This window comes from Pelodiscus sinensis, chromosome 8 (assembly GCF_052426305.1).
Source record: "Pelodiscus sinensis isolate ZL-2025 chromosome 8, ASM5242630v1, whole genome shotgun sequence".
Classification (NCBI taxonomy): Eukaryota; Metazoa; Chordata; order Testudines; family Trionychidae; genus Pelodiscus; species Pelodiscus sinensis.
In genome coordinates, this window is record NC_143059.1 from 29,363,375 (window position 1) to 29,389,166 (window position 25,792).

At 43.5% G+C, this 25,792-nt stretch overlaps 1 protein-coding gene across 4 annotated transcripts in view; it reads right to left on the reverse strand.

The window, feature by feature from the left end:
* CDH23 (cadherin related 23) overlaps positions 1–25,792 on the reverse strand; it is a 573,109-nt gene that overhangs the window by 254,130 nt on the left and 293,187 nt on the right. For all 4 annotated transcript variants that reach the window (XM_075934954.2, XM_075934952.2, XM_075934956.2 and 1 more), the window contains 2 exons: positions 3,184–3,333; positions 414–572 (listed from right to left, as the gene is read on the reverse strand). In XM_075934954.2, coding sequence (XP_075791069.2) covers positions 414–572; positions 3,184–3,333 — 309 coding nt within the window. The remainder of the gene's footprint in view (positions 1–413; positions 573–3,183; positions 3,334–25,792) is intronic.

Below are 25,792 nucleotides of genomic sequence, written 5' to 3' on the forward strand. Positions count from 1 at the left end.
TGATATTCCCATCCTTCATCTGGCCCACCTACCATCCTTTACTCTGCCCCAAAACATCCCTTGTGCCCGGGGCTTTTGCAAGGCTGGCTATTCCTTCAGTGGCACATATGCCTGCCCTACGATGTGTTTGTGCCAGTCAGGTCTCCTATAGTTGGGCACAGTTTTTCAGACAGCCTTGCTGTATATGTGGCATTCACAACAGAGAAAATCAATCCCCAGAAATAGCTAGATAACAGCATCCTGCCCTCAGGATGTGACCAGTCCATGACTGATTTGTTCTGAGAACACAGTACCCAGAGATTTCCTTTGCACTGACTATGCATTCTGTGGGGTCACTGTATCATAGCTTTGAGGAGAAATTGTAATAAAATGAATACTGGAAATTAACAAAAATCAAGGCAGTTTCTACTTACATGGACTCTCAAGACTGTGATTCCCACTGTGACGTTCTCAAACAGGCTGACGTTGTACAGGACTTGGCTGAAAATGGGGCGGTTGTCATTCTCATTGATGAGGTTAATCTTCACACGAGCAAAGCCAACGTGCTCTGGAACACTCTCATTTGCAAACAGCTGAGCAGAAAGAGGAGGCAAGCAACACAGTTGGAGATTTCATTTTTGTCTCATTTTTAAAGCCAGAAAAGCATCGGGGGGGGGAGGGGGGGGGGGGAGAAAGAAATGTTGTTTTTGTTTTGTTTTTTGTCATCTTCTCTGATAGTCTGGTACTATAGCAGCATGCCTCTGCTGCTGGTAGGCTATGCACAAACAATACAGCTAAGTCAACACTGAAGATAAATCTTTCCCAACCTTTCCAGGCAACTGTGCCTGTTTACCAAATTATAAGACCTTGGTTGTACTAGACAGAGTCAAATATCCTGCGCCCATTCTTTTGTGGGCTCTAACTTGAAATAACACCAAATCTCAGACTTATAACTCTGAGAACCAAGCTCCATTGCTGGTGAGATCCATGTTAAGGAGCATAGAATAATCAGTCTTGTACCACAGAATACAATATTGGTATGCACACAAGTTGTGGCAACCATCTGTTCTATGAGCATTAAAGCACCACAACCGTCTCCTACTCATCCTCACTCTTTAAAGGTATCCTGAGCATGATAAATCTAAGCATCTCGTTCTTGGGGTCATGACATTAAGAGCTGCCACTGTCTCGCCATCTAACAGCTAGCTGAATGGAACTGGAGCACTGGTTTTGGTTTACATTTTGCACTGCTCAAGGAAGGCAGACTTTTATTTATGCATCTTTACTGGTATATAAAAGCCCCTCTGCCAGGACTAATAGCAACAGGAGCTGCTGGCATGATCAGGAAGCTGCTTTGCCTGCCAGAATTTATAGCTGAGCCAAACAGCGGGACGCGGCTCAAGCAGGCGGCTGGAAAGAGTTTTGCTGCCTGATAGGTGCATTAAAAATAAAGTTTTATGCTCTATAAAGCTTTTATGGTCCCACAGCGTGTGTGTGGGGGGGGGAACACATGTTCTGTTTAAGCTCTAGTAGCTGAGGCTCTAAATTCTGGAAAAAGAGAGGAAGCGCAGAACAAAAATACGTGTATTTTCGTCCTGTTCTGGAAGGTGGTAGGGTAAATGTTCATGATTTTGAATCCAAGAGGCAGGAGCAGAGTGAGCAAGTACTATACAAGCTTGCAAATGTAACTCTGCTAGTGCACTCTTTCACTGAGCTTTGGCAGCTCTGCCAGTCTAGTCGTAGGCTGCCCCCTCAGCCCTGCCACTCCATCTCTATGCCGCCAAACAGTATGGTAGGTTTGTGGGGTCACAGCCAGCCAGAACGATTGACACAATTAAAACCCTATCACTGAAGTCTGGTGGTGGAGTTGGCTGCACAGAGGGGATAGGCCAGGTAGGAGTGTCAAATATACAGCTTGTAGGCAGGATCTCATTCTTAGGACTCATCTGTCTGGCTCACAGACCCTTCTACAACATATACAATTGGCAGCTGCTGGATAATGCTTCTCAAAGAGGCCAGGAAGGCCCTGGAGACAGAGTGGAAGGAAGGAGATTATGCCTCCTTGGGCACAAGCAATGGAGCTCCTCATCCCTCTTTCTTCCTCCTCACCCAGCAGCAGCCCTTTGTAGAGCCCTCAGTGACCCAGAGCTCCCTTCCCCACTCCACTGCTGGCTTCACAGGACCAAGTTCAGGGAAGCAGTGGCCCCTTCACTTCCTCTTCCTCTCCCAGAGGACATGGCCCATAAAAAGAATCATCCTAAAACAGGGTGGGAATTGCCAAAAGAGGAAGAGAGACTAGGGTGGGTGCGGGAAGAGAGAGAGAAGGAAAAGGGGGTAACTCTCCAAGGGTGTGCCTAGACTACAGGGCTTTTTCGAAAAAAAGTGGCCTTTTTTTTAAAAAAAAAAAAAAACTTCACCTGCATCTAGACTGCTGCCACGTTCTTTTGAAAGTAAATCGAAAGAACTCTGCAGTTTTTTTGATTGCAGAAAACCTCGTTTTAGAAGCAATAACGCCTTTTTTTGAAAGTGCTCTTTTGAAAAAAGGTGCTATGTAATGTAAACTGTGCTTTTTTGAAAGAGCATCCAGATTGCTTCGGTGTACTCTTTCGAAAAAGCGGCTTGCTTTTTTGAAAGTTCTGGTTGTAGTCTAGATGCTCTTTTTTGAAAGAGGCTCGCAGTCCAGACATAGCCCAAGGGTGGAATTAAAAAAAGAAAGCAAGGGACAGTGCACAAGGAGGAGAGAATTCCTAAATGGGGGGAGGCAGTAGAAGAGAAGAGAGGAAGGGTATATCCAAAGTTAGTGATGCAATGAAAGGGGGTGAAGGTGTGTACATGCATATGTGTGAGTGAGACACACACCAACACACACGCATGCACAAAAGAGTGTATGATTGTTGATGGGAGGATATCAGAGGGAGAGTTCACAGAAAAAGAAACGGAGGTTACATAAATGCATTTAATCTTCAAAAGATGTCTTGAATAGTATTTAAATGCAGTATTTAACTTTGCTGGATGAAGAAGCAGGTTCTGTAGTTGGACAAAACTGCATTTTACTCTCTTGCTAGTGAACTTTTTACGCCCAGCTGATGGTGTCTCACTGAGTGAGTTTGCCACCCATGGGCTAATGCATTATCTTACTGCACAATGTAGCCCTGAGGCCCTCCCATCTCCAGCCATTCACCCCATCCTTAGGAAATTTCTTACAGAAAATTCATAGCGAGGAATTGTCTCAAAGTCCAGCGGCACTGCAACTCGCACACGGATGTCTGCCTTTCCCTGGATCGAGGTTGGGGAGATGATGAAGTGTCTGGAGTTGTTTCCCACCAGGTAAACCTCAAAAACACTGTTGAGTCCCTAAGAACAATATTTCAAAATAATAAAGAGAGGAACATTAACAACAACACATGCAGAATGTACCCAGCTAAATGCAGGGATAGATAGCCCAGACTAAATGCATGATGGGCTGAAAGGGAATCTAATGGTGGCATAGCCAAAAATACATATGAATTAAAGGAGAGTGGAAATGAAATCAAGATGCAGGTAGAGAGAAGAAGCAGATAGACAAATGGACATAGAGGCATGGAGGAGCCAGCCAGAAACAAGGAAAGAGAAAGGAAAGACAGGCAAATAGATAATGGGGAGAAGTCACACAGCCAGGAATAGAGATGTCTACTTGGAAGAAACATATTATTTCTTCCCTATTTTCCTGTGTCTTTTTTTCTTTGTTCGTACAGCAATTAGCACAATGGCATCTTGAGCCACGATTAGACACTATAGTAATGCAAATTAGAAATTATAATAATAATATTTTATGAGTCCCATTGCACATATACAGGATGCAGAACTATGGCTGATATAATCATGGACTTATTGCATAGTATATAAATGTAAGAAATGAAGCCTGACATATATAAAGATACAGGATGATTCTGTACACATCACACATATTTTACCTACAAACACCATGTTATGGTAAGTACAGCAGATGTGCTTCCCCTTATGTTTTGTTCTGTAGTCAAAGACTTGTGCTCCCATTCAAGAAATACTATAGTTTGTCACCACTCAGCCTCTGTGTGACCTGACCAGCCTCCTCCATCTCAGCATGGATCTACATTACCAGTCCTACCTTTCACTGCCAAGGTGGCAGGATGCCAGGGAAAATAGAAACCTGATAGCAAAGGGACAGCATACACTGAAGCGTGCCACTTACACACCAAGCCAAAGGGAGTGAATGTCCAGCACGCCGTGCTCACACTGAACTCAGAAATGGCACACATCTAACAGGCCACTCATTTGTTAGGCCCACAGACATTACATGTCCAATATACCATATGCATGCATAGATGTCACGTGTCCAGACTGATGCCTACACATACCAAGGGCATGCTGAGCCTGAAAGTGTTCAAAACCACAGCCGGCTACACCACCAAAGTGATCCTTTAATCTCCCAGAAATGCACATATGGATTCTAAACAGCTATTTTTATAGACAACACTTCACTTTCCTAAGATACAGCTGAAACTGAAGAGCACCCCTCTTTTCCAAGCCTTCTTTGCAGGTAAGCAGGAGCCTTTTCCCAAGTACTGATAGTGACACTTCAGAACCTTCCAACCAAGCAACAAGCTCCTTCCCAAGGTGCAATTTAGCAGAGCACATTACAATAAAGTTCAGAAACCGCCAGAGCCAAATTTCTAATTTTCCCACAAATGGTCTCCACTCCAACCTGTTAGGAGGGACCAATTAAATGCACGAAGGGGCACTAATAGCAAAAGCTGGCTGAGCGTGACTGCTGAGAGGTGACATGCCAGAAAGTCCCCTCTCGATTTCTCCCCTCCCTCCCCCCATCAAAATAAAAACAGATATTCCCATGCAGAGGGGAGAGAGCGCTGAATATTCCTGATACTTATATAGTACCAGAGGCATGCATGGTACATCACAGACAAATTAAGACAACAAGATCTCTGCCTCAAGGAGCCATCAGGCTAAATGAGACCAAAAACTATTAGACTATGAGAGTTGATGGGGAATAAATAAAACCAGAGGCAAAATGGTCTTAGTAAAGCTCTGATTACAAGCTGTGGTGTTGCACTTTGGAGTGTGCCTACTTTCACATACGCTAGAGCCCTGTTGGTTTTTTTTTTAAATACAGTCACAGAGAGATGAGATGTGATTTGTGCTGGAGTACAGATGGTGAACTGGAAGAAAAGCAATTAGAGCCTTTTTCACTGGCTGGAACAACTGAATGCTACTGAACTTCTGAGAATCAGGAGGACAAGGTAAAGGCCTCCTAGAATCTAGTATGACAGAACTGGATTATTTGGAGGAAGTGGGGAGAGGTAGGAGAGTTCACGTATACACCAAATAGAAGCCAAGCTTTAGCAAGAACAAAAAAAGTTATTTACAGACTTCTTGCTGTGAGGTCTTCTCACTTGGTTTGGAAGTTGCAGCCAGAAAAGAGACCAAAGGGTTTTATGATGACCTCTTATCAGAGCAAATCCTACTAACAGGGCTTATACCTATAGCATCTCTGCCTCTACCTAAGGTGAAGACAACTGTTCAGTTACACTGGAGGGGAATGGATATGTCAGATAATTCAACAGGTGACCCCCTCCTTTTCTGTTGATCTAGGAATTTGAAAATGTTTTGAAAGCACATGGAGTTGGATCATTGGGAGATGCCCACTTCTATGGTAGCTATGGTATGTGTAGTGTTCACTGTCTGTTCTCAGTAAAACACAAGCATCACTAATCTCATGGATGGGCTTGTTGATTCTATTGAGTCCTAAGGAGGAATTGATAATATGCCTCCATTACTTATGATAAGCATTATACTTCCTCCTTCCCTCCTTGTTCCCACCTCCCTTTCCACCTCCAACCTACACCCAAGGTTGGAGGGGTGGCAGGTGGGGGAGGAGGGACAAGGAAGGGAGATCAAGTCAGACACTAACTCTTGCAGCAGGAATGACTAGCGTAAAACAAGAGTTGCTTGGCTTCTGCAGTATCCTTTGTGCAGGCAGTTTATGAAGAACATATGGATGCATCAATACCTTTCTTTCAGCCCTCTAGTTACATCAAAGCAGCAAAAAGGGGCAATATCCAATTTTTAAAAATAATTTCTTTGCAAGTTTTCCTTAAATAAGAGTACTTATCCTATTTCTATAGCTTCATAGACAAATGTTGAGGGCTTTTTTTCTGTCCCTCCATTTAATTTTCAATCCCATCTTCATGTAGGAATTTAGTGCTCAATAGCCTTTGCTTGTTTGCTTTTATCCCCTTCAGTATCTCTGGTGCATAGGGCACATGCCCAGCAAACTCAAACACTACATCTACATCTGTGTGCGCCATGTGTCACATTCTAGCATCTCAAACAAATAGACTGTGTAACCTTCCAGGGTAGGCAAAAGATTAATTTACATACTCACTGTGAAACCAACAGGTTAACAACCATGATCAACTTCTAAATTCTGCTGGTTTTAAGAATGTCATTACAAGTAAGTGGATGCACTGCCAGAAGTTGGGAGAGGCTCACGCAGATGTTCATCTCCCCAGCATGAATGCTGAGTGTATACCTATTAACATCGCTAGGACATTCTAGACACACTGGTTCTGAGCCCAGCCTTTCAGGAAGTGGTCGAAAGAAGTGGAGTTAGTAATGAAGCAGTAAAAATGGGCACAAATTTAAGAAGATGCATATATTATGTCAGTTTATATTGTCTGTATTATAGCACATTCAGTCCTAACACATTTGAACAAAGGCCCTTTTTCAGTTCAGAAAAGGATTACAAACTGGAGCAACAGCTGTGATTTGCCTATTCCAGCATGACTCATAATAGAGAGATAGATTTTGCTATCTTGCCTTATATTTAGTAGTACCTTATTCCACAAGTAGACCTCTTACCTTCAGTAGAGCTACATGTGGAGTTGTGTACCATCCAGCATGTGCTAGGGTATCAGAATCAAGTTCTCAGATATTTTTCACAGTAGTTCCTCACTTTCACTGAGCACTTATATAAATGGTTTAATTATTTAAAATTATTTATTTATTGGCAATCCTACAGTGCTTAACAGCATCGCATCTGAATGCCTACAGACAAGTCATACCTGAGTCTGCAGTGTCCCAAGCTGGAAACTTGGAGAAATCAAGAGGATGCGGATCAGAATCTTCCATTTTTCCCTCTACACTCTGCAGCTGTCCTTTAACATGGAGGCCACTGCAGCCAGGCAGGGCCACATTATGACTTTTGTGGGCCCTAGGCACTTTTGCCTTCGTGGGCCCCTTCCTCCATAAAAAAAATATTAAAAATTATTTTTGATATAACTTTAATTACTTCAACATTTTTTTTTCTGTTTTAGGCAAAATTTAATGGATTTTCGTGGGCCCTAAAAGTTTCATTTTTTTCTGATGTGAGAAAAAAATCAAAACATTTTCTTCGACCCTAAAAGTTCATTTTTTTCCTTCTGATTTTAAAAGAAATTAAAACATTTTCGTGGGCCCAGGCACTGTGCCTACTGTGCCTAATGGTTAAGTCAGCCCTGCAAGCTGGACAATGTCAAAGAAAGCCCTTTCCTCACATCTGACTGGAGCCCAACTCTAGTATCTTGTACCATTGTCACTGTGTGCCAAGGAGCCTTTCATCACTGTAAGACGCTGTGGATTTTCTTGGAACTGAAGAGGAGCGATTTTGTTGGGATGAGAGATAAAGTTGAACATCAAAAGGAACCCCAGCATGTGTGAAAGGGAGCTGGGTGGATTAATTCCACTCCAGCTGGGAATGCAGATCAGTCTATTGATATTTGCCATCCCTAATTACCAACCACTCTAATGCCTGAGCCTCCCCACATGAAATCTTAAGGGCTGGAATACATCTGCCTGTTGGGAAAGTTGCTATAATTTTCCTATTATTTATTTATTTTGTTATTTATTTTTGGTTTCCGCCCCCATGCTGCTTTCCTTGCTCCTAGTTATTGGAGTCTTTGAACTCCTTGTGGATGGCTGAAAGCAAATCCAAATATTCAAATTTTTATCAGCTGTCCACAAGAACAGGTGGGTTTAGATTGAAATACAGCTATTTCTTCCCCATACACACATTTCCCTACAGGAAAGGAGGAGACTTGGAAGAAAGATTTTTTTCTATTGTTTTTTTAAAAGACATCTTTTCTCTTCCCCACTCCATCCTACATATGAAGCAATGAGAGGACCTGCACCACATGGGGGAGATGAGCAAAAATAAATAAAGTGTCTCTGTACTGCGTAAAGATTCTCTCCTATAAAGGTAGGCTCATAAATGAACCTTCTTTGGCAGACACACTTACTTTTGCTTTATAAGATTGGTAAAGGAAAAATGGGCATTAGAAGCATCTGTTGTTGTTTGTGACCCGAGTACGTCTTGCTTGTAAAGGAACGCTGCTGAGGTTGGAGACCCCCAAACTTTTTCTGCTGTTTTCCCTTCTTTATACTTCATTTGATTTCAGAGCCCATGTAATGCTTTAGATTTTTTCACCCCTGAAAATTAAGTACTTCAATGGTCTTTATTTCTTTCTTAAAAAAAATTAAGGTCAGCTTATAAACAACAGAAAAAGAATGAACCAACAGGCATAGCCCAGCCCTTATATATAACCCTATAATAATAAATCAGTGTGTTTGCATTCTGTAGAGGAAACAAATTATTCTAAAAGGAAACAGAGCTCAGAAATAAGTTTATTATTAACAACAAAAAGCTAGAAAATGCCATTTTAATTTCTTTAATAATGCATTCTCCCTAGTGTCTGTGGTAGTTTCTAATGCAAAATTAAGAATCGCAATTAATTTAAACTGAAGCACTCCATTCCACAAATAGAGCACGGAGTCCCTTTGGCTTTCTTGTTCTACTCTAAGAGGACTATAACTTGTAAAAGCAAAATACAAACAAAGAGGCGGGGCATCAACTTCTGTCCCTGGATTGCCTAATGCAAAATATTATCAACCATTCATAAGAGACAGAGGTCATTCTTGGCACTCCAGTGTCCTCACCACAGAATGTTAAGAGAAAGGCAATAGGACAGATACAAACCAGGAGAGCAGCTGCAAAAGCCTGCCTTCATAGACTTTCCTCTTGCACAGACTTTTCCTTTCACAACCTAGTATCTGAACTCTGCATCTTTGACTGAAGCTCATTGGCATCCAGGAGCACAATGGGTATCCAATGGTTGCAGCAGCTGTTGCTGCAATTAGCCTGCCCTTTGCATAAATCTAACTGTAGAAAGGTGTTCCAATTTACTGAAATAAAATATACCTAGCTTTAGTAGTAAATATTAGTAGATACACCTTCATGGAGACCATCTTCTAAGCAATTTACTGGAGGCATCTCATGGTGGTGGGGGGAGGGAGGGGCGCGCCACGGGGCTCTTTCAATAGTTACTGAAATAGAATGTATGTCACGTTAGTAGTACATATTAGTGCTACCAAACTTTCTTGGTTCACATACCACCTTCTTCAAAATTGTTGTGAAGGAAATGGATGATTGTCAGCTTAAGAGCCACACACTGGAGACCCTGGATTAGTTCATTTTTCTGATGGTGATTCTTCTGAGCAAATTACTGTAGGCATCTGGTGCTGGAGGGGCCCTTGCAATAGTTACAGTTGTCAGTGCCATATCCGTGTCCATCAACAACAAATAAACCACTCATTCAATCAAAGGAGATAACTAGCTACCTTATGCCAATAACCAATGAAAAATCCCGCATCCCCTGGAAGACTACTCCTCAAATTCCTGGGGGGGGGGGGGGAGGAGGAGACGAAGGAATGAGCCTTGCTGTGAGCACAGAGAAGGAACTGGGCGCTTTTAGACCAATGTGGCAAATGAGTTCCAGAGTCAGATACATCTTCACGGAGACCATCATGCCAGTAACCCCATCCCCCACTTAAAGCAAGAAGGTCCCACTGGAGCACCCCTTCTGACTGCCTCTATTGCAGTATAGCATGAGGGGAAACAACTCAAACCACTTAGTCAAGGGAACAATAAACAGGCCATGTCACTCTGGAGGCTTTGCATCAAATCCAGAGGTGAGTCTAGCTGGTGCACTGGGGGCTTCCTCTTTCTTGTGCTCCCCTCAGTGTGTACAGTATGGCAACACACACTCCCTTCGACATGCTGGGTGAGTATAAGTAAATCTAGAAGTCTAATGGCTCTAAACTACATACTGTCTCTGAACATGAGCCTTGGGTTCAAAACTCTGGGTTTAGTTCACAAATGAACAGAACTCAGCAGCCACCTCTGATTATCTAAAATGTGAGGGTGGGAGAATGTCGGCATGTGTCTGTCTGCATGGTGCTCATTACTTGCTTAACAGCTTCCTGCTTTGCATTCCTAATCTAGTGTGTAGAGTGACAGAAAAATCAAACTATACAGTATTTCTGCTCTTTGTCAGTCCATTCTCTGCTTCGTTTAATTAAAGCCCAATCAAACACCTAGAGTGACCACACACAGAGCTGAAAAATAAGAAGCCATCTTGCCTTGGAAGAGGAGATGAGAGGGATCTTAGGCAAACAAAGAATGGATTAGGGGGCCATTTTAGACCATTCATTGCATAAGCAGCATTTTATCCTCCAAAACTACTGACCAGCTATTTTTTCTTTTGTTCAACAACAAAGCAGAGTGATTAGCTTATAGAAAGTCCCTGTTGTTCCTAAGAAAGAGAGAGGAAGGGATTCAGATCAGGCATTCCGGTTATGACACATTGACATGTACGCATGTATATACAAGTGTACACAAGTGCTCTGTAGCAGAGTAAGAGAACAGTTAATATAATGGTCCCCACTATGAGTCATGAACAAAATTTGGCTCTTTGAGGCTTGTGATAGACCCTGGCTCTAGTGGCTCACATTCTCAATGCATGGAACTTCCCTTGTCAGCAGGGTCTGAGCTCACGCAGGCAGCACAGAAAGTCTGCCGTGTTCCATAATTCCATTTTGATCTGAGACAGAAATATTACTCTGACCTTTTTATACAGTTTGCTCTTGAACATTGCATGTGTTCAAAATTTGCTTTAAAGTGTATATATGAAATAACCCATGTGCTCTAGTTGCTACACATATCCAGCTTTAGTATACCAATGCATGCTGACTCAGTCCATATGATATCTTGCACTTATCCAGTGCCTTCCCAAATTATTGGAAAATTATTTACAAAACTGATTATTTGCCAGCAAAATGAAGCCATTTCTAGATAAAACGCAGAACTCTTTAACAGCACATAGCAATTGCTACACAAGAATTGAATGCAAATAATAAAATACAATTAATAATAAGAAAACATACCACACTATATCTAACTGAAATTACTTGAAAATTTAAGTAGACAAACTAAGAGAATATGGCCAGAACACAGGGATCAGCATCCCTGCTCTTGGAGAAAACAGCATAGGATCTTTAATTATCATAAATTATCAGGACTCAGGTTTACATTTCCTTCAAAAAACATACAAAAAAAAATGCTTATGCAGTAACTCTCATATTCTTTCTACACTAACCAACCTTTCACTTAAGGTCTCAAGGCACCACATGGAGTCTGTTCAGCACCCCAAAGTTTGAATCCTTGAATTTCATACTTGAGGTCTGCTTAAAGCATATGCTCTAACTCCAGACACAGCTCTTAACTGCAACAGAGCTTGTGCTGCTCCCAGCTTTGCCTTTGGAACAAGGAATTTGTTTATAAACAGGGGAGGTAGAGTGATTAAGATAACAAAACTTACGTAAAACACACATTAAGCAAATAACAGGATCTTTAGATGATCATGAAAATATCATATTGCCTCTACCTAAAGTCATGATATGCCCACATCTTGAATACTGTATGCAGATCTGGTCACTTCATCTAAAAAGAGATATTGGATTTGGAAAAGGTACAGAGAAGGGCAACAGAAGTGATTAAGAACAAGGAACAATTTCCATACGAGGAGAGATTAAAAAGACTGGGACTTTTCATCTTGGAAAAGAAATGACTAAAGGGTGGGGGATATGTTAAGGTGTAGAAAATAAGGATGTTAAAATACGGGTAATTGTGTGAATGCATGACCTGAAAAACTCAGTGGTTACAGTTACTCGAACCCATAGCTGGCTCCCTGGGAGCCAGTGTGCACCGTTCCCAGGAGAGCCAGGTGCTGCCCCGTGCTGCTGCCTCTGTATCAGCAGCTTTTGGCTTGCACCAGCTCCTGCCTGCAGCCTCAGTCCCTGGGAGCTGGCTGCCGCCCCCTCAACCGGTGCCTCTAATACAGAGGCAGCAGCATGGGATGGCAGCCAGCTCCCCAGGAGCAAGGCAGGAGACTGCATGTAACCATTTACACATTTATAAATTCACATCCCTAATAGAAAATCATGAATGGTGTGGAAATATCAAATAAGGAAATGTTATTTATTCCTCCACTAACATAACACAAGAAGGCCCCCCAATTAAATGTATAGGCAGATGATTTAAAACAAACAAAAGAAATTATTTCTTCATGGTCAAACAGTAGAACTCTGCCAGGAGATGGTGGAAAGGCTCAAACTATAACAATGTTCCAATAAGAATGAAAGAATTTCAATTATCTGTCCATTAATGGCTACCAGCCAGGATGTGTAGGGATTATGTCCTTAGCTTCTGTTTGCCAGACGCTTGAAATGGAGAATAGGGGATGGATCACTTGAAGATTGCCTCTTCTGTTCATTCATGCTGAAGCACCTGGCATTGGCCACTGTTGGAAGGCAGGATACTGGGCTAGATGGACCATTGTTTTGACCCAGTCTGGCCAGTCTGATGTTCTGACATAAAACCCAGAAGTATCTGCTCCCTACTGTAACCCACTAGACCCCCACTCCCTTCTCAAAACTGAGATAGAGCCCAGAAGTCCTGACAGTTTCTCTCTCTCTTCAGAATTTGTAACAAAGTAAGAATATATATTAAAAATGCAAGCCTAACTGGCATCCCTTAAATGACTTGCCACAAGATATCAGAATATATTAGTATTAGAGTTGAGTGGATCTAATATTTATTTAATTTTCTCTTTTGTATTGGAATTAGATACAGTGCTCCTGTCAGTTAATTGCTAAGTTAGCTACCAAAAATATAGAGTTTTCAAGTGCTTAAGTAGCCCCTGGAAAGACTTGATGTGTATGTGTGGGTGGGAGAGTGGACAGGGTCAGTCCTACTCCCTCTCTGATTTACTGTTTGGCTTATACTGAGCATGCTCAGTAAGCCTGTTGAAACCACTGTCCTAAATCTGCTCCCTCATGTCCTCACTTGCACCCTCTGTTGCGGCATGTACAGGTGGTTTCCCCTCCCTTACCAAGATCTGAAATGGCACCCCTGGGATTTTACTAAGGATATTTTGATATGGGAGAAAAATTATCTGGTCTCTGGGGAAAAGAAGTTTAAGAAAACAGTTGCCCCCGTCTGTGAGAATACCCTTCCACCTCTTAATAGTCAAATCCTTTGGCACTTCTTCAAGGTATACTTAGATCACAAAGGGGTTAACACTGGAAATGTGACTGAATAACTTAGAGGCATGGCTGCTGATAACAATCTGGCCTGTTCATTCAGTGTTCATCCAGTAGCTACAGTACAGCTACACCTGAGTGTCTTCTTGAACTAGCCTTCCCCACCAATGACTTCAGAGCATCGCACTGAACTACAGACTGGGCATAGATGAAGGCACTGATGCATCCAGGACAGAGACAGAGATGGGATGAGGAATGGAGATGGTCTACTGATCTCTGCATAGCTGTGTGCACCAGAGACAGAGGGGCTCAGGCTGGGGAGGATGTGGGTGGTAGTGATATAGGTCTAGACATGGTATATTTTTTAGGGGAGTGTATCACTTAGGCTCCTCTCTTGCCATCACCTACTACTCCCTTGTGTTTATGTAGCCTTCTGCACACATTTACATTTCTCTTGCTGCACAGGGCTACCTTCATCTCTTTTCATCCTTCATGAGTATCTGCAAAATCCCCTCTCAGTCAGCATTACAAGAAGCAGAGAAGGGACCCTGGAATATCAACCACCCTTTCCTTTGACAGAAGAAGACCTCCCCCTCCCTACCTCCAAAATGCCCATCCTGCTTTTTTTGTTTCCAAAGGCATTCCTACAGCCTTCAGCATTACATCTCAGTGCCTCTCAACACTGGGGGGAGGAAGGGATGAGAATACATTTTGGTGCTTTTTCAATTACCCCTTATACTACTCTTTCACTTTTCCTCTCCACTCTCTTCTCTGCCACCATGCCCTATTCAATCCAGTATTTCCACACTCCTCTCCCTCGCTCACCTCTCTACAGCAACTCTTCTCCACTACCCTCTTCCATTTTTCAATATACATTACCAATGAAGTTTATTTCTTTCCTCTCAGCTCCAGAAAAGCATTTGCATATTTCTCCCTCCCCTTAGGGTATGTCTAAACTACATGGCTCCGTCGATGGAGCCATGTAGATTAGGCTGATCGGCAGAGGGAAATGAAGCCGCGATTTAAATAATCGCGGCTTCATTTAAATTTAAATGGCTGCCGTGCTCTGCCGACCAGCTGATGATCAGCTGTTTGTCGGCAGATCGGGGCAGTCTGGATGCGCCGCTGTCGACAAGGAAGCCTTTGTCAACCGGCGCAGGTAAACCTCGTTTCACAAGGCATACCTGCACCGGTCGACAAAGGCTTCCTTGTCAACAGCGGCGCGTCCAGACTGCCCCGATCTGCCGACAAACAGCTGATCATCAGCTGGTCGGCAGAGCGTGGCAGCCATTTAAATTTAAATGAAGCCGTGATTATTTAAATCGCGGCTTCATTTCCCTCTGCCGATCAGCCTAATCTACATGGCTCCATCGACGGAGCCATGTAATTTAGACACACCCTTACTGTCCTGGCCACAGAGACCAGCGAGAAGGGAATGGAGGTAGGGTAGAAGTAGAAGAGATTCTCTTTCCAAAGATTAGTCAGCCCGAGGTTTGGAGGAGAAACAGTCTGCACTTGCCAGTACTGTAATCATCTGGCTGTTGTCCGAGAACAAAGAATCCACATTTACTCCTAGAGCACAAAAATTAATGCTCCCCACTTCCTTTAGGTGTTAGCTTCACTCAGCCTTTCGCTTGCTCTCTCCTCACTCACTCCCTTCTCCTCGACTCGATCACACACACCTTTTCTGTAGCCTTCTTCCTTCTTCAAGCGCCTCTTTCCACACACTCCTTGCCTTTTTCCCCTCCCTCCTTTCTTGCTTTCCCCCAGTTATCTGCTGAATTCCACACACGCTTGCACAGACGGGATCAATCCGAGGCTGACTCGCCTTCAGCTTATCTCTGCTCCAAATGATTGATTTTCCCTCTTTAAGGGTAATTTGCTGGTGAAATCCATGTATTGCAAAAAAAAAAAAAAAAAAAAAAAAAAAACCACACCCTGTGAAATCTAATTCAATACAATTGGCAGCTGGCACTTTTGGGAAAGAATACTGGAGATCTGTCAATTTTCTTTTATAATTATGTACTGTATATATCATATTTATACTGTGTGTGTTTGTATGCATACATATACTATATAAATAAAGATTCACACATTACATACATATATTTATATCCATTTATGAATAACACAATGCTGTCTAAGGCTACTTTATGCATCGTATATTTCTAGATTCCAATAGTGCTTGTTTGAAATCTTTTTAATAATGAATATTTAAAACTTTTTTTTAATTAAATCAATTTACTTGCAGTGGTTCATGTGCTAAGTACACAGTCTCTCACCCTCTCTGCTGTCAGCCGTGATCAGTCAATACAATCAAAGCCAAAATAGAAAAGTTTGTTTCTCTCCATACCTGATTTCACCTTCTGTTTAGGGCGTCCTCCCATTTACTTTAATACTTTACTTCTGCAGATACTGGGGTGATGAGTCTCAGAGTGGTAGCTGTGATAGGGCACATCTACACAGCAGTGTTATTTTGGAATAACTGATGTTATTCCAAAATAACATAGTCCGTGTCCACACTACAAGCAGTTATTTCAACAATGTCAAAATACTGCCAAGATGGAGGACTTCTTACTCCAACTCCTATAACTAGGGTTGTCAGATGGTTTATCCAAAAATATCGAACACTGCCCCCCCCCCCAAAAAAAAACACCGGGCAAAAAATTAACCACTGGGGAAAAAATAGGGGGAGACCATTGTTGTTGAGCAAAACAAAACAAAAAAAAGGACGCCAAGAGTTATTAAGCAAAAAAAACAAAAAAATAAAAACAAACAAACAAACAAAAAACCAGCATAGCCCCTTTAATAAATGCTTTTGAGGCTTTTTGGCCCTAACAGGCTGCTGGAGGCCATCCACCATCTTGTTTTCCTGCTCTGGGCCAGACAGGTCCCTTGCGGAACCAGGTAAGCACCCGGTATTTTTGCCTCCTGGCCAGGGAAAAAAAAAAAAAATCAGAAAATAGCGGACATTTTAGGAGGCGAAAATACCGGCCTGTCCAGGTCAATACCGGACACCTGGCAACCCTACCTGTAACCCTCATTTCATGAGGAGTAAGGGAAGTAGGAGGAAGAGTGTTCTTCCTCAGATTTCCTGCTGTGTAGACAGAACCAAAAGCTGAAATAAGCTATTTCAATTTAAGCTATGCAACTGATGTAGCTCAAGTTGCATAGCTTATTTCGGCTTTAGCCCTGCTGTGTAGATGTGCCTGCAGTCGGTAATTTTAAAAATAAAGAGTAGTCCTATAGCACCTTAGAGACTAACAAAAATACATACTCTTTTTTTAGAGTGATGAGGACAGAATCTAGACAGAATACAGTTTGGTGATAAGGGCTTACAGCTACATGAGGGATGCTGCATGTTTTAGACTATTACAGGAGTTGATATTGCAACTGGAACACTTTGATGTAGCAAAGTTAAGCCAATTTTGGAAACTCTTACCCTGTTTAATAAGAATTTCAGTTCCTTCAGTTAGCAAAATCTCCTCCCAAGTGTCCTGACTTACTCTTTAATAAGAAAAACAGTAAGACTAGTTCTACGCTATAGCTTTTTCCGTTTGCTTTTTCGGAAAAAGCATTTTTCCATTTGGCAGATAAGTCTCCTCTTTTGGAGAAGCCCTTTTTCCTTGTAGAACGAGGTTTACAGGGCTCCCCAAAAGAAATTGTTACTCACCCTGTGCAGTAACATCTGTTCTTCAAGATGCGTCCCCCTGTGGGTGCTCCACTATATGTGTCGGGCTTCTCCCGGCGCCAGAATCTGGAGAGTTTTAGCCAGCAGTAGCCCCCAGTGGACTGTACGTGCGCAGAAACTGCCTCGCGCCATTCGTGCCCTTTCTGCGCAGCGCGGTCTATCGCCAGTTCCTCCTAGCCGGAACATCTGAAAAACATAATTGTAAGAGTTCCAAAGCAGGGAGGAGGGCGGATCATGGAGCACCCACGGGGACACACATCTCAAAGAACAGATGGTACTGCACAGAGTGAGTAACAATTTCTTCTTCTTCGAGTAGTGTCCCCATGGGTGCTCCACTACAGTTGAGTATGAAGCAGTAGCCAAATGCTAGTGTTGTGCTTCGGAATTATCTGTGCATGGAGGAGAGTACTGCCTGAGCCACTGCTGCATCCGCTGCCGTGATACGTTCAAGAGTGTAATGTCTGGCAAATGTAGACATGGAAGACCAGGTCGCTGCACGGCAAATGTCACGCAGAGAAACGTCTTTCAGGAAGGCCGTGGAAGTGCTATGACCCTGGTCGAATGCGCCCGGGGCTTACAGGGCAAAAGCTTATTTCGAAGAGCATAACAGTGGGTGATGCAGTTCACAATATGTGATGAAATACGCTGAGATGACAGTTGTTGACCTTTAGATCGTGTTGCGATTGACAACAATAGGCGTTGTGATTTCTGGAAGGGACGTGTTCTGTCCAAATAAAAAGCCAATGCCCTCCTGACATCCAGGGTGTGCAAATGTGCATGTTCTGGAGCGGAGTGAGGGTTAAGGTGAAACATATGAAAGACTATGGGCTCATTGATGTGGAACGATGAGTTAACCTTTGGAAGAAACAAAGGGTGGCATCGTAATGTCACAGTTTGATGAGTAAACAGAGTATATGGAGGATCGGCCGACAATGCTGCCAACTCACTGACTCGTTGTGCCAAGGTGATAGCTAAAAGAAAGGCAACTTTCATGGTGAGAGTCTGTAGATCACAAGTTGCTAAGGGTTCAAACGGTGGGCGGGTTAGAGTATCAAGCACCAGTGTAAGGTCCCATGGTTCCAGAGCAGTTTTACGTGGTGGGTGGAGATTGGCCATACCCCTCATAAATCTCTTAAAGATAGAATGTGCGAACACTGAAACACCCTCTATAAATGGGTGGAAGGCTGAGATTGCAGCTAAATGCACTTTTAATGAAGCGACCACCAAATTCTGGGAACATAAATAAAGAATGTATTCCAGGATTTGCTGGATGGGTACATGCAAAGGATCCGTGCCTTGTAACTGGCACCAGGCCTGGAAGCGATGCCATTTATAAAGGTAAGACCTTTGGGTCATTTGATGTCTGCTTTGTATCAATACTTCTCTCACCGCTTGGGAGCAAGCTAATTCCGACCCTTGGAGCCAATCAGGAACCATGCTATGAGGTAGAGTCGGTCAATGCTTGGATGCAGGAGAGTACCGCGTTGCTGCGAGAGCAAGTTGCTCACGTGTGCAAGTCACCGCGGCTGAGATATGGACATCTGTATGGGTTGCGGTAACCAGGTTTGACAGGGCCAAAATGATGCTATCAGTAGTACTGTTTCGCCATCCGCCAGTATCTTTCCTATCACCCTTGGTATGAGGGGATTGGTGGGAAGACATATAACAACCGGTACATTCTCCAATTGAAGAGAAAAGTATCTCCCATTGAGTTGGTCCCTATGCCGGCTCTCGAGCAGTAAAGGCGACACTTCTTGTTGCACCGAGTCGCAAAGAGATCTATGTCCGGGTATCCCCCAAACTGAAAAACATTGTGGACTACATCGTCGAGCAGTTCCCATTCATGTTACAAATGGAAGGTTCTGCTCAGAGCACCTGCAATGGTATTGCTCTTGCCGGGAAGATAAGCAGCTGTGAGCATAATACCGTGCTGGATCACTGAATTCCACAGGCATATGGCCTCCGCACACAGGGATCTGGATCTGGCATCACCCTGTCGATTAAGTAGTAGACCGTGCATATATCGTCCGTAAGGGTCTGTACAGTGGTCCCCCGCAAGTGAGGAACAAACTGGCAGCATGTGTTGAAAACTGCTCAGAGCTCTAGAAAATTTATATGAAGTAGGGTCTTGTGAGGTGACCATAAACTCTGGACTTGGTGATGGTGCATATGTGCTCCCCAGCTGATGAGGGATGCATCTGTGGAGATCTGGATGGTTAGGGTCTGGGCATGGAAAGGGACTCCCACTAGTGTGTTGTTTGAGTCGAGCCACCACGTGAGGGAGTCCCTCACCCGATTGGGACAGAGGTGGAAGGGGGAAGGGTGGAAAAGGGTATAAGAGAGACCGGATGTTATACTCTCCCTGACCCATCGATCTGTGGTGATGGCGAACCAACGACGGTGGTAGGGTCTCAACCAGTGATGGAATAGTCTGGCTACTTTTGAAAGGGGAATGGCACGCAGCCCCTCGACAGGTGCGTCAAACCTGCTGCCGAGACTGCTGTTGACTCTGCGTCTTGGTAGGCTGCTGGCACCGTCGTTGCGGTCACTGCCTTTGCCTGTGTTGGTCGTAAGGCCTGAATTGCTGTAAGGTATAGGAGGGAGGCCTTTGTCTATTATAGGTCCATGCTCTTCTGCGCCTGAAGGGCAGCATATACATCCTGAGCGTTCTTAATGTAGTTCGGGAGTCCTTACCGGAGTCTTTACAGGTGCCGAGGCCAATGATGGCAGTGCCGTGCCCTCTGCTGAAGGGCTTGATTATTGGGCCTCAGGTGCTGACTGAATAGCCGGTGTCAGATGCAATGTTGGTGCCAGTTGTCCGAGAGGGCCTGATGCCTTATGTGCTCGCACGTGTCAGGGAGCCGGTTCGCGGGATGTTGTTCGCACCTGTGGTGACCCCAGCACGGGGTCGACTGTCAGCACCGTCTTAGCTCTCAGTGCTGGATCGGTTCTCAGTGCCAGATCGCCTCTCAGCACCGGTTCAGGTCCCGGTGCCGGCTTATGTTTCGGCACCAGCTCATGTCTCGGTGACGGCTTGTGTGTCAGCGCCGGCTCGCCTCTCAGTGCCAGCTCATGCCGCAGCACGGACTTAGAAGTAGCCACAGTTGGTCGAGCGTGGCGCTCAAACACAGCCCTTAGTGCTGGCTCGGATGGTGCTGATTGTGGCTCCGGTGCCGTCCGTGCACCCAGTGCAGGTGTGGACTTGGAGCATGGTGCCGCACAGGGTGGCAGTGGTGTTACTGAGGAAAGCATGGGGCTAGGCACCAACGTGCTATGGCCCTTGGAAGATTTCTCCCAGCCATGCTTGGGTGGGAGTCCCAAAGGGCTCGGTGCAACCCCCTGCACTTACACTCTTAGATGGAGCAGAACTCCTCCCTTCGCGGGGCTTATGGGGCATTGGGGCCTCCGAACGGTCATCTGTGGATGAAGGCTGAAGCACCTTATTGAAGAGGAGCATCTTCGGGCGCATTTCTCTGTCTCGCCTGGCCTTAGCAGTCAATTTTAAGCAATGGCCGCACTTTTGCGGTATATGTCCTTCTTCCAAACAGTGTGTGCATCGGGAGTGTCCATCAGAGGCTGTCATCGCGTCGCTACATGACGCATATTTTTTGAACCCCGTGGGCATGACTATAGCTGGTAGGCCGAATGAACGGGCCTGAGAGCAAACGGAACGAGAAGAAAAAACTGGGTTTTTTTGGTTTTGTTTTAATTTCGCTAACTAACGATAACTAACTATACTATGATGGGTGGTGGGGCGGACTAACTGGGACAGAACGAATAACAAATTTTCAAATTCTCCTCAGGTGAAGAGGAGTGTGTTCCAAGTCCGTGGACGGTTAGGAGGAACTGGTGATAGACAGTGCTGCACAGAAAGGGCGCGAACAGGGCGAGGTGGCTTCTGCGCATGTGCAGTCCACCGGGGACTACTGCTGGCTAAAACTCTCCAGATTGCGGTGCTGGGACAATCCCGACACCTGTAGTGGAACCCCCACGGGGACACTACTTGAAGAAGAAGAGTATGTTTGCTCTTCCGCAAAAAAAAGAGCAGAAGAGCAAACACGTTCCTTGGACATGGCGGAGTTTTTCTGGGATACCGGTATCCTGGAAAAACTCTGCGGTGTAGACATACCTTAATAAAAATGTGTAGTTCAAAGAAATGTTGTACAAAATACATAGATGAAATGGCTAGATAAAAAGATTGTTTTGTACCTGTCAACCGTACCCTCATCATGCCTTTCTCCTTCTTTCACTTCTCTCCTCATTGGACTCTGACCAAATACTGTTGTTTCTCCCTCTTAGCATTTCTAACACTTATTCTCCACGCTCACTGCCAAAACCATAGTTCCATCCCTCTCATCCAGACCACAGGCTGCCTCACCTCCAGCTTCCCTAAATATGCACATTCCTTCCTCCAGCCTATACAGCATTCAGCAGCTAAAACAATGCCTCTTTGGTCTGCCTAGGTCCCTTCCCCATCTCAAGTATTATCACTTGCCTCACTGTTGCTCCCCTCATAAAAGATTGAGTATTTTTTCCACGCTTTCCTTCAGCTCAGTCCTGACAATCTCTTTGCTTATCTGTCTTCCAGTGTGCAAAACATTCTCACTCCTCTTCTTGAAACCTCTCTAAAAACCAACTTCATCTTTCTTTCAAAATTAACTCCAACCCCTTTGCTGTGTACTCATCCCATCCCATCAGGACTTTGCATGCTACAAGCCTCTCTATTCCATGTATTGTAACACACCTCTCTTTTCCCCCTACTGATCTCTCCCTCCACATTATCACCACATTTTAGGTTTCCCTAGTTTAGATCAAGTCCTTTGGGGCAACTATTTTACCTTTTATAATCTCTGTGAAGTGTCACACAAAGTGATGGTATTAAAGAGTAATAATATTGAATGAAACGGTACCTTCATCCTCCTCATCTACACCAGGAACTAGTGCTGGTTGAACTACTCTATGAACTGGAACCTGATCCCCACAGAGCAATTCCTAGTCTCAGAACTGAAACACATAATAGTAGGCCTCAAACCCCCTTCACTCATAGAGGTTTTACTCTTTTGGTGAGTCAATACTGGTCTATTGCAGTAAGTGACAGGAAAAGTCAGCTGAAGGCGCATGTATATAGGATTACTCTTCTGGAAAGTGCTTAGTACAGTGCCTGTGGGAATGGCTTTCATTGTCCTTCAGAAGAGGCTCTGAATCAGCTTTAGAAAACATACTCAAGCAGATCACTCCCCATTTTGCAGATGGAGAAACTGAGTTACAGAGAGGTTAATTCATTTTCCTAAGTTCACAGAGGCCTTATCCAAAGAGAACTGAAGTCAATGAAAAGATTGCCACTAAATGTAACATGCTTCAGACCATGCCTTTAGCAAGCAAGTAGCAGAGTCAAGAATAAAATGCAGGTCTCCTGATGCTTAGGCCTCATTTTTACTGCAGACCACATTGGAGGCTGCACAATGATTTGATGGCTGAACTTGTGCTATCAGTAGAAAAGCAAAAGGGGCCAATTGAATTAAGACAGTGCAAGTGAGTGTTAACACACATGGAAACCCCTGGCTAATTACTCCTGAAGAAGAAAAATCAATCTTCCATGCTCCTACATGAATGTCATCAGATGCCAATCTCCTCCCCTCCTTTCCTTTGTGCAGTGACAAGAGGCCAACTCAATAAACACCACATGGTTGTACCCAGAATTCACATCTGAGGTCATCCTCAATTCTCAAACGGATTTTCTTATCTGATATGCTTTCACACCCAGATGCTTTCCCTTTGTTCCCAAATTTGGTATAATTTCTTCAGGTGCAGGAAGTGAAAGTCAGCAAAAAACATTTTACTGCTGAATTTGAAACAGAACCCACATAGATTATTTCTTATATTTGCTCTATCTGGCACTGCCTATCCCTGGTGATGCTTCTTTTACTGTTTAGATTTTCAGGCCATCTCAAACCAATATCTGATTAAGCACAAACACGCTTGATTTATTGCATGCACCAAATTTGCATGTACAAAACCTCATAGATGTGTATCCAAATCAATTCTTAATTTTGCCATCCCATGATCTCCATTCACTAGTTCCTGTTTGCAGGCAAAAATGTGGATTGTGCATGCACAGATATGTATGTAGTTGTGCAGATACAAAGAGCTCACTTGTGAAAATTTTGCTAAGGAACGATTTTTTTTTCCAAGATAAACTGCCCATTTTTGAATGATAGTGAGTGGATTTTTAATACAGGCCATCCTCACTATAAGTCCAAGATAACGTTCCAAAAAATTGAACGTCTAGTGAAACAACTTCAAGCGGGGATTTTTTTTCCCCTAGGGCTGACTTCCATTTGTGCAAATTGTGGTTGGGTTTTTTTGCACAACTTAAGAGTGAGGAATGGGAGGACTTACAATCCATCAATTCCTACAAGCATCAATGACTTCACTGTGGAACAGATATATAGTGGGGCAACTTATAGCAGGGATAAAACTAATAAAAGAAAGTTCTTCTTCACACAGCGTGTAGTCAACCTGTGGAACTCCTTGCCAGAGGAGGCTGTGAAGGCTAGAACTATAATAGAGTTTAAAGAGAAGCTAGATAATTTCCTGGAGGTTAGGTCCATAAAAGGCTATTAGTCAGGGAGTAGAAATGGTGTCCTTGGCCTCTGTTTGTCAAAGAATGGAGAGGGATGGCAGGAGACAAATCGCTTGATCATTTTCTTCAGTCCACCCTCTCTGGGGCACCTGGTGCTGGCCACGGTCGGTAGACAGGATACTGGGCTAGATGGACCTTTGGTCTGACCCAGTACGGCCGTTCTTATGTTCTTATGCCCAGTGTAGCAATAGGCTGATGATTTAATGGAAGTGGCTTTGGACTGAAAACATCCAGATTTCTTTCTTCGTAGTGTTTTTGGTGCTAATAGAGACCCTGATTCAGCAAACCACTTAAGCACGTTTAATTTTATGCACATGCTTACGTACCTAACTTCAGCAGAATTTAAGCACATGCTTAAGTGTTTTGTTGAATCAGAACCATAATCATTTTATCAACATTAATGTGTGCAAAATCAGGTGGGAGGGGGAGAAACTAGCAATTTTAAAAAAATGTCACACAGTTCTAATTATGAAACATGTCAACATATTAAAATCTCTCTTTCTTGTAATAGCACCTAAAACATTTTAAAAGGGGCTACCCCACACATAATTACCCCTTCTACGAGTGTTCAGAAGCCGAACACAATCAAGGCACCCTACAAACAGGAAATGTGGGACTCTGATTTGAATTAAGAGCTAACCATGTCTGCAGATAGCATGAATCAATTTGGTTTCAGTGGCAGGCTTGGGGTTTATTTTTAAAATAGAAGGAATGAAAGCACTGACTAGTCCTTAGATCAGGAGCTTTTTCTTTCATGAATCCTTTGCCTCTTTACTTCCAGGGAGATAGGGAAGGGAGATGTGGAATAATAGACAATTCTCTCACCACTGGTCCACTATTAGCGTTACTGCACTGGCATTAGCAATGGTAGTATGGAGTTTTTATGCTACTGCCGAGCCCTACCCAGAGTAAATACTTCATGTGACACCAAAAAGACACAAACAAACGTGATTTTAAGCTGCCTACACAGCCACATCACAAATCAGAGAGAGCGTAATTTTCTCTCTCCTCCATACAATGTAGCAAGAATGCACCTTGACAACACATATTGTGCTCATCTCTTGGCACCTCAATGACAGAAAGATGTTAACAAACTGAAGGGAATTTCAAGATCAGTAACAAAAATCACAAGTGGGTGGAGATGTGAGGAAAGAATAAAAAAAAATCCACACACCTGTGGGGTTTTAAACAACAACTGAAGGACTGTCTATGGAATTATAATGTGAAGTAGGGATGGTACATAAAGTAAGGAGTAGAACTGGTCTTTCTAAAGATATTAAAAAACCTTGCCTTGTTTTTTTTTTGCCCATCTCTATCTATACTTATTTATTTAGCTACTTTCCCCAGTGAGTTGAACAATTCTCTTTTTCTTTTCCATTGCTTTTCATACAAACAAATTGTGTCATCTCCTGCATGAAGGCCATGATATTGAAATAGTTTCTGTCAGATGCATCCTCATTCAGCTCTGTGCCTGAAGATCTCTTCCCCCTCATGCTCCTCCCATTCCCATTTGCAATCCCCACTGCTAATGACACTATCAGAAACAAGGAAGAGTAGGGTCTTGTGAGGACTTGTGCACACAAACAATTAGTGCTAGCATGTGAATCTACCCTGAACTAAACAGCTGTGCACTGTCTGTGTGGACCCCGCTGATATGCATTAATAGTTTGTTAATGTGCTTTGATCTAGTCTTCTTTGAAATGGCACTGGATGAAAGCACATTACAAAACTGTTAATGCACATCAGCAGGGTCCATCTGGACAGTTAATGCACAGCAGGCTAGATTCATGCCCCTGCTTTCTATGAACTAAATGTTTGTGTTGACAATCCCTTAGTGGAGTAGGGAACTGCTCTCCCTACTTCCTGCTATGGGATATGGGGCATGTAGTTCAGTCATGCCTATGACCATTTGACCTGCTAAAAGAACATGTGTTTCTCCACTGGAAGATATCAAAGAGGATATACATGTGGACAGGCAGTAAGGAGGCAAACAGTAGAGAACAAAGAGAGACATGGAAAGAAAGGAT